Source organism: Oculina patagonica, chromosome 3, assembly GCF_052425735.1.
Source record: "Oculina patagonica isolate OP01 chromosome 3, crgOcupat, whole genome shotgun sequence".
NCBI lineage: Eukaryota > Metazoa > Cnidaria > Anthozoa > Scleractinia > Oculinidae > Oculina > Oculina patagonica.
This window is the reverse complement of record NC_135760.1, coordinates 13,413,523-13,424,032: the sequence shown is the minus strand read 5'-3', so window position 1 is coordinate 13,424,032 and position 10,510 is coordinate 13,413,523. Positions and strand designations below refer to the sequence as shown.

General features: G+C 32.5%; 1 protein-coding gene across 1 annotated transcript; it reads left to right on the top strand.

The window, feature by feature from the left end:
• The first annotated feature begins 6,311 nt into the window (after positions 1–6,311).
• LOC144647502 (uncharacterized) lies at positions 6,312–8,583 on the top strand. The gene is made up of 2 exons (XM_078507301.1): positions 6,312–7,761; positions 8,525–8,583. Exons 1-2 carry the CDS (start codon positions 6,312–6,314, stop codon positions 8,581–8,583), a joined length of 1,509 nt encoding a protein of 502 aa, XP_078363427.1.
• The last annotated feature ends 1,927 nt before the right edge of the window (positions 8,584–10,510 follow it).

Here is a 10,510-nt window from a genome sequence, read left to right as displayed (position 1 = left end):
GTAACTAAGAATTTCAATGAAAAAATATAATATAATATAACTGATTGATATAATATGAGTTACTCAAACGGTTTATTACAATCAAATAACACTAATATTACGCCAATTAAAGGGCCTCGAGGTGAAAAGGGTGACCCAGGAGTCGGCTTTGATGTTACGCCTGAAGGTAATTTCAATTTGAACAAAAAGAGAGTAATAGGGCTAAAAACGCCTGATGACGTTGCGATCGATGATTCAATTGAAAATTATTCAAGGGATCTCGAGACGGCCGTAAATAAACGATATCTTAACCAATTCTTCCTTAAAAAGAACAGAAATGAAACAGTGTTTGATTGTGCCGGCCTTTCATTGCAAAATACCGAAGTGTATTATCCAACTTTATATAACGATCGATCTGTACCAAACGTAGGCTATGTTAGTGTTGAGGATAACAAAGTAAGGACTGAAATTGATACCAAACTTGCTACTAAGGCTGACAAATCGTACGCTGATAATACATATTTAACGAAGAAATCAGGAGGTGTCTTAGCTCAAAGCCTTCAAAACAAAGCAGACAAATCGTACGTTGATAACAGTTTTTTAAAGAAGGTCGTAGGACGCGTTTTGACTCAAAAAATTCTAAGCAAGCTTGATATTCACGGTAGTAACATGATGCAGGCAAATCTCCATATGGGTGGGTATAATATAACCCATCTAAAAATCCCAACCAATGATACAGACGCTGTAAACAAAAAATATATGCTTGATCATGTTGATAGCAGTCATATAACTTCCGTTGGCCAAGAAAACACGTTTGCCCATATAATGGCCGATAGTATCAATCAATTAAGCGAGGAAGATGATATAAAGTTAGGCAGTTTAATCGATCATCCGAATTCATACCATAAGATCAATACGAAAGTTGTAGACAGTAAGCTGGTACTTGACAACAATAAAGGATACTACTCAAGCAGATTAGGTATCAATGTATATAGTTTACCAATCAATCGATACACAATGGTTTTCGAGCTATTTTTTCCAGCTGAAATAGATCATGATAGTCTAGATATCGATATTGTATCATCAATCGACAACATCGACAAATCAACTACGCGAGTTTATGATGGATATAGTCGAACAATAGCACAAATTAATAAATATCAGCAACATCCTAATAATTATCTCTATGTTGATATCGTTTTAAAGATGAAATCAGGGAACGCATATGTCCCAAAATTACAAACATATATCGTGATTTATGGAATAAAAGGTTATCAGAGTAACGTTGATCCTAGGATATACGATCAGCTATATTATGTTGAAAATGATAGAATAGCTTTCAATGCATCGATTGATATGAAAACAAAGGCTATTTATGGTATTAAACCAGCTACTACTAATGACCAAGCTGTTAATTTTGAACAGTTAAAAAATTTTCGGGACAATTTGAAGTCTGATCTTGAATTAAAAATGGATAAGAAAAGAAACATCAGCTATTACCATAAAATTTTCGAGTATTTTTATGATCTAACGGATCCATCTGAATTCATCATGTCAGATAGTAACGGTGCTGTAGTGTCTGGATTAAATGGCAATCTTGTCTTTAATCCCACAAAATTGTTAGAAGATTTTGATCCAAAAAACGGCTTTATGAGTGGTTTCGAAATTAATTTAAATGAAAATATCACTGAATCCAATGACTGGACTATATATATGGCATTTAAATATGACTATAAGCCCAGTGATAATAAAAGGATTAAAATTGAATTTATCGAGGGTGATAGTTTTAGTTTTCCGTGGGTTAAAGTGGAGCATAATAAGCTATTCATCGATTATGATCTAGATTCATATACAGAGCAAATAAGAGGAACATATTTTGATAAATATTTGAATCTCTGGTATACTAAAATAGGAAATCAATTTAGAATCGCTGTTTGCAATAATGCTATGAGTATTGATCAAACATTGTCTAGGTTTAATATCAATGCATCCAACATTAAAATCAGTTCAGATTACTATGTACAAAGAATCGCTTTTAGTAAAACTGCATATCCGATAAATGGTAGAGAGTATCATAAAATCCAATTTTTAGATAAAACAAAGGCTGTATTCTTCCAATAAATTATCTAACTCCAACGATTTTATCTAATTAAATTATATGAAAACAGTGAAATTGGTTAGCAATATTATTGATTCTATTGAGAGATTAATTCAAAACATAAGGAAGCTGTATTACACAATAAAGAACAAGCGCAATGCTAAAATGACAAAATAATAAAGCAAAAAAATCATATATAACTAATATATATGACTAAACATCGAAAATGCATATTTACATGGAACCATATATCAAGCGAACTTACTGAAGACCAAATTATAGAATTGAAAGCTTATTATCAAACATATCATCGAAAATGTTGGGCTTATAAGCAGGCTGTTAAACGTTTCAAAAAATGGAAGTTATTAGGGAATTCATTGTCTATCCTCTTTGCATCAAGCGGCTTCCTTGCCTCCTCTATAGCTACAGGTGGTATTGCTTTGGTTACAATAACTACAATTTCGTTATTAATTCAAGGCTTTGATGATCATAAAAATCTCGATCTAAAAATTCATAACTCCATATATGCATCCCAAACCTATATGCATACACCTTTTGACACTCTATTAAAGTTACTATGAGAACGGGTGGCAATTATAATCCGTCTAGCATCCTAAATACAATGAAAAGCATTGACGACTACATATGCGATAACGGCCCAATAATAGATCGGTATATGGTAAAATATGATAATAAATTTACTGAATAAGCCGCACGATCTGGGACGATTTTTCAATTCTAAAATATTACCCCAATACCGATCATTAAAAGCTCGCGTTTTTTTTGATTCAGTAACACAGATAAAATTGTATGGTATACCGAGCATTTTAAACAACTGTCTTATAATATATTTCGTTGAGATCATCCTCTTTCTTCTTTTATTTATAGATGGAAGAATAGTATCGATCTCATGAAACACTTTGTAAATCTTATCGCGATGATTATGAGACAATTGAACTCCATTTTTAATACATAAATCGTTTAAAACATTCTCAATATGGTATTTACGATGATAGATGCTTTTACGCCATATCTTGTGTCTGTTCTCGTAAAAATCAAAATACTCGCTAACATATTTATAATTCTGAGTCCCACAATTTTGGCATACTTTCATATATGCATCTTCCAAAATATCAGGTTTATCACAGCAATGATCAACAACTTTATCGCCTGTATATAATAACTCATTGCAAAAAATACAAGAACCCTCACCCATTATTTTTAAATCGCTATGTATCACAAAACATCTCATATATAAATATATTTATATAAAGATGATTCAAGGCAATATCGCCTTCCACTAATAGTTGATCACAATAACGACATGAAAACTCTTCAATATTCTTTAATTCATCGTGAATTTGTGAATTACAAGACATTATATACTAATATGTAAGATTTATTTTTATGCTACTACAACAAGGCATAAATATAAAGAATATATTTATATACCATAAAAGCTGTGTAAGCAAACCAAATTATTAATATTATACAAGCTTCAAATTAAGAAAGCTGTTATTGGTTATATCACCGTCTATATGAATGATATCACCATCAACTGATTCAATATCATTAAAAACCTCAAAAACGAATTTATCGACTTGATATAGCCTAAAACCATGCCCATTGCTAACGTTAAATACCATTCCTGAATCAGTCATTTTTGGTTTCAAAATTTTCCTCTTGGCAATATAAAGAATATCACCAGACTCATTAGCACCCCAACTTGGATATAAGCTATGGATAAACCATATATCATCCAGCATCTCGATTGTTTCCATTTCAACCAGTTGTTTGTTCATCTATATAATTATACTATATAACAATTCTTTAAGTCACTTTTTATAGTACGTTAATTTTGATATTTCCAGTTTTAAACGCACTATAAAAAACACTTAAGGAAATAATATATAGTATATATAATGGGACGAAATAAAAAATACGATAATGAAGAAGACAGACAAAACGCTATTAAGGAAAGCAAGACCAGATATATGCTAAACAAATCATGGATATGTGATGCATGTCAACATGACTACACGCTCGCTGGAAAGCACTCTCACATAAGGACCAAGAAGCATATTAAAAATACTGTTATCAAGGCTAATGAAGACCAATACAACATAATACCAGCTGAAAACATAGAAAGCAATATTATATAATTATATATTGTATAGCACAGTATATATGAATTGCTGTTATCTGTTGCCTTAGGTGACCAAAAATATATTTATTTCTGGTTATCTTTTAAACGCACCAAAAAAATCTAAAAAATAATTTTTACTATAAAGGACTTAAAGAAATGGTAATTCTATATAGTACACAAAAATGGAAAAAAATATCTCATATATTAATATGAATGAATTAGATCTAGAAAAATTATCTAAAACTGAACTCATAAAACTAGTATTATCACTAAAAGCAAACCAACCAAGAGTTTACAAACCTAGGCCACCAATCCCAACTCCTCGTAAGAGTGTAAAACAGATGGTGCAGGATTATGAGGAAAATATCATTCAACCACCTCCTGAATTTAGGGATGATTACAAGCCTATACCAATGCCTAGGACTATAAAACAAAACCCAATTCCATTACCAAGGACTAAGATAGAGGAAGTTGCTAAAGCTATGAAAGGCTACACAAAGTCTTTTGAAATTGGTATAAAACATAACAAAGACCCGTTATTACAACTACAAAACACAAGGAAAGCTGTTGAATATCATATCATAAAAACCCTTATAGCTATAAAGGGAATCAAATTTGTTGAAACGCTGAAGGTAACATTTTCAAAGATGTCTGGTGATGACATTATTTATAAAACAGCCTATTTCAACAGCAAACCTCAAACAATCATCAATAGTATGGAGATTGCTGAATCGCTACAAAAATCAAAACAACAAATCTTAAATTTCGTAGCTCAGTGGATATCAGAAGGCTCGGGCTGGGCTATTGCAATCTGTTGATGGTCACTATCTTAATATAGTGAAATATGAACCAATGAAAGGCTCCTCATATATTCGGCTTCCTCAAGAACTTAGAAACAGCGCAAAAGGATTGATTAACATGAAAAATGAGGATAATGAATGCTTCCGTTGGTGCCATATCAGGCATCTTAATCCCCAAGATAAATACCCTCAAAGGATCAAAAAATCGGATAAAGCATATGTTGAAAAGTTAAATTATGATGGAATTAATTTTCCTGTGAATATAAAGCAGTTCAACAAAATCGAGAAACAGAATGAAATCAATATAAATGTTTTCGGTTACGAAGACAAGAAACCATATCCCATTTTTATATCAAAAGAAAAGTATGACAATCAGATGAATTTATTATTGATAACTGAAAATGAAAACAAGCATTATATTCTAATAAAAGATTTCAATAAATTCATGTATAACAAAACAAAACACAAAGAAAAGAAGTTCTTTTGCATGTATTGTCTCCAGTGCTTTAGTTCTGAGAGAGTATTAAACGATCACAAAGATAATTGCATTCAAGTCAATGGGACTCAAGCAGTAAAGATGCCTGATAAGGATAATAGTATACTGAAATTCAATAACTTTCATAAGCAACAGCAAGTTCCATTCACCATATATGCTGATTTTGAAGCAATAACAGAAAAGATATCTGGTTGTAAGCCTAATGATGATAAATCATTTACTGAAGCTTATCAAAAACACAAAGATTGTGGATATGGTTATAAGGTTGTTTGTTGCTATGATGATAAATATTCAAAGCCTGTTCAGATATACCGAGGTGAAAAAGCTGTTTATAAATTCATGGAAGCTATGCTAGATGAAGTTAAATATTGCAAAACGACTATGCGAAAATTCTTTAAAAAACCATTAAAAATGACTCAAGATGATGAAGATGCATTTCAAAAAGCAAACGGATGCCATATTTGTGACAAACAATATACTGACGAAGATATACGAGTTAGAGACCATTGCCATATAACTGGTAAATATCGAGGATCAGCTCATCAAGAATGCAATCTTAAATTAAGAATAGAGCCCGATAAAATTAAAATACCAGTCATTTTTCATAATCTAAGAGGATATGACAGTCACTTTATAATGCAAGAGATCGGAAGTATTGTTAAGAACCATACATATAAAAATAAAAAAGGTGAAATGAAAGAGATGAATATCAATGCTATACCCAACAACATAGAAAAGTATATGGCATTCATGCTCGGTAATCATTTAACATTCCTTGATAGTTTCCAGTTTATGAGTTCCAGTCTTGATAAATTAGTAAGTAATCTGCCGAGAGAAAAATTAATATATACTTCTAAAATGTTTGAGGGTGATAAGCTTAATCTTATGTCGAGGAAAGGAGTTTATCCCTATGACTATATGGATAGCTTTGATAAATTTAATACAGAGCTACCAACTAAAGAAGAATTTTACAGTATATTAAATAATGAGCATATATCAGACAAAGACTATAAGCATGCAAAAAATGTGTGGAAAACGTTTAAGATCAAAAATATGGGTGAGTATCATGATTTATATTTAAAATCAGATGTCTTATTATTAGCAGATGTTTTTGAAAGCTTCCGTAAGACCTGTTTTAAGTATTATAAGCTTGATCCATGTCATTATTTCACATCCCCAGGTTTAAGCTGGGATGCTATGCTAAAGATGACTGACATTAAATTAGAGTTGATGACTGACATTGACATGTATCAATTCATTGAAAAGGGTATGAGAGGAGGTATTAGTTATATAGCCAATCGATATAGTAAAGCAAACAATAAATACATGAAAGAATATAATGAAAAGGTGCCCTCAAAGTATATTATGTATCTTGATGCAAACAACCTTTATGGATGGGCTATGAGTCAATTTTTACCAACTGGTGGTTTTAAATGGTTGACAGAAAAGCAGATTAATAATACAAACTTATCTAAGTATACAGAAAACAGTAAGAAGGGTTTGATTTTAGAAGTTGACTTAGAATACCCCAAAAAGTTACATGATCTCCATAACGACTATCCTCTTGGATCAGAAAAAGTAAAAGTAACTCAAAATATGCTATCGGATTATTGCAAAAACATTGCTGAAAAATACAATATATCAACAGGTTTAGTACATAAACTGATGCCTACATTGAATAATAAGGAAAAATATGTGTTACATTACAAGAATCTTCAGTTGTATTTAGATCTCGGTTTAAAATTAACCAAAGTCCATCGAGTGTTAGAATTTAATCAATCTCCATGGTTAAAGCAATACATTGATTTTAATACTGATAAACGCAAAAATTCTAAAAACACTTTTGAAAAAGACTTTTTTAAATTGATGAATAATTCAGTATACGGTAAAACCATGGAAAATTTAAGAAAGCGAGTAGATGTCAGATTGGTAACTAATACAAAGAAGCTATTAAAGCTTACAAGTAAACCAACTTATGTCAGCAGTAAGATATTTAATGAAGACCTCGTAGCTGTTCATAAGATCAAAGAAACACTCACTCTCAATAGGCCGGCATATATTGGGATGTGTATCCTAGATCTTAGCAAAACACTTATGTATGATTTTCATTACAATTATATCAAAGAAAAATATGGGGATAAAGCTAGGCTTTTATTTACAGATACTGATAGCTTAACCTATGAAATTGAGGCTGATGATGTTTACAAAGACTTTTGGAATGATAAGGAAAAATTTGACAATAGTGACTACCCTGAAAGCTCTCCATTTTATAATAAAACAAACAAGAAAGTCATTGGTAAATTCAAAGATGAAGCTTCTTTTATTCCTATTTTAGAATTCATTGGTCTGCGATCAAAAATGTATTCTTATATTAAAAACAATTTACAAGTTGGAAAGACTGCCAAAGGAATCAAGAAATCCGTCATCAAAAAAGATATCACACATGAAAACTATAAGCAAACATTATTTGACAACAAGCAAATGCACCATAAAATGAAAACCATCAGGAGTCAAAATCATCAACTCGGAAGCTATGAGATTAATAAAATATCACTCAGTTGTTTTGATGATAAACGGTACATACTTGATAATGGGATCAATAGTTACTCTTATGGACATTATAAAATTCAAAGTTTATTTTAAACGCACTATAAAAAAACATATAAAAAAATATCATTAAAAAAGACATCAATTTTCAAGACTACCGAGAGACACTCTTTAATAATAAACATATGCATCATATGATGAAAACCATTCGGAGCAACAAACATCAACTTTATAGCTACAAGCTTAATAAAGTGTCATTGTCTTGCTTTGATGATAAAAGATACATACATGAAAATGGTAAAACCAGTTTTGCTTACGGCCATAATAAAATTTAATCAAGTTCAGTTTGCTGATAATCCATTGTGAATAATCACGCTTTCAGCCTCTTGTAGTCTTCTGGATTTGCGTACCAATTTAACATCCATCTTGATATTGTTTAGTCTCTTTTTATTCTTTAGCTGTCGTACATAACGGCGACGTTTCCGTTCCTCAAAAATCATCTTCTTTATCTCTGTGAAAAGCGACAAACCCTTCTCAAATCCCTCCTCTACAGTATCCAAATCCATTGTAGATAAATTCTGTTTAAATTCATCAAGCTTCATATTAATATCAACTTTTGGTGTCTGATACAGCTCCAAACATATCTGATAAGACTCTGATATCACCTCGGTTGCATGTATTATTTTCTCTTCCAATTGCGCTTGTGTGTAAACCATGGTGAAATAACTGCTTCTAAAACCCAACCAACTTTGAAACCAATTCGGAAAAATTATACATTTAAGAAACAATTTTGGACAAAAAAATGAAAGCTCTGATTGGCTGAAAAAATCAAAAAGTAAATATTATTGTGTTGCTATATATAGTTGCCAAAATAGAAAATGCTTTTTGAATTTTCTTATGACCTTGGATAAGAAGTATTTAATTATTAATAATATGATAACAGTGGGAACCAAATCTGATTTTTGCATATGAAAAGGCAAGCAGGAATAAAAGAGTTGATTTTAAACGCACTGAATTTTTAAAAAAGAGTATAAGAGATTTTGAAATAAATTTCAAAAACATCATAAAACTCGGCTTTGCTTGTTTTTCCAGATTGATATTTCAGTTATGATATCAAGGCTTGTTTAAACGCACTGTATCTAAAATTTTGAAAAAGAGTATAAGAAGTTTTGATTCCATTTTTTGAATCCAGTTTTGGATCCAGTTTTAAATCCAGCACTGGAAAGTAGTATGTACTTGGGGAGATGAAATTATTTTTTAAAAAATGATTTCGTACCCCCAAGTACTATACTACTAAAACTACACGACGATGACGAAATTTTCGGATTTAAACACGCTGCTTTTAGATTTTTAGTTAAGAGAATTGAACCCCTTTATAATAAGTGATTCCACGACATAGCAGCTTCCATTTCGCGGGAAAAGATTGCCTGTTGCATCATCGTCCAAAAACCGCTGACTACATCGTGAATTGATCGCTTTGCAAGTTGTGAGGATTTGTGAGAGCATCGCTACTCGGTCCCAGACCTCGTTTCTTCCCCCCCCCCCCCCCCTTGGTTTGTGCATTTCTGGAGACTGCCTAGTTGTCGCCCCAGTCTCGCGCGGTCGCACCTCATAAAAGACGAAGTGGACCCTAGTGGCAGTTAAGAAAAGTTAAAGCTCATGACTGTGCAACTGCGCATTTAAACAGATAACAGTGAAATGACAGAGATAGTGACCCTTCACAAGAACAAATAAAACTGCTCAGTTCTTCCACAAAGACATCCGTTTTTACGCGCCAAAACTGACAAAAATCAGGCCAATGGATAATGTTAAAATTTGTAGGGGAGGGATAGCGAGAGTTACTAAACTTCCCGCTTCCCGTACCTTTTAGCAATTTACTGCTGTCTCCATCCCTTCTTTAGTGTTTCTTGTTTCGTACGTTTTCTCATGTTAAAAGTGGCATAGTAAAGTTTCCCATTCTCCCGGTTTCCACCACCTGGAGTCCCGCCCTCTGCTTTCTCTTATCACTCGATTCATAGACTTACCACGTCTTGCCTCATTAGTTCCGCACCTTATGCATAGGCGTACGGGCCGGGGGGGCTGGGGGGGCTGCAGCCCCCCCAAAGTTTGGGCAGCTCAGAATTTTTGGGCAGCAAGAGAAATTTGGGCCAGGCGAGTTTTTAAGAAGTTTCCATGTTTTTTTTTTTCTCGAAGAGATAGATATTTTCTATTTTAACCTGAAGTCGGCTTGGTAAAACCAGCTTTGTTTACAAGAGTCAGTGGTTGCCTAGCACGTGATGAGTTAATTTCTGGTTACCTTAAACATGAAATTTCCACAACACGTTTATTTCGCGATTTCGGAGATTGGATATTTCGTGATTTGCGAAAATGTCCTATCCGAAATCACTTTAATCATCGGTGAGAATGGATACATCCTCAAAGAACGTGGAATCTACTGGGATGTT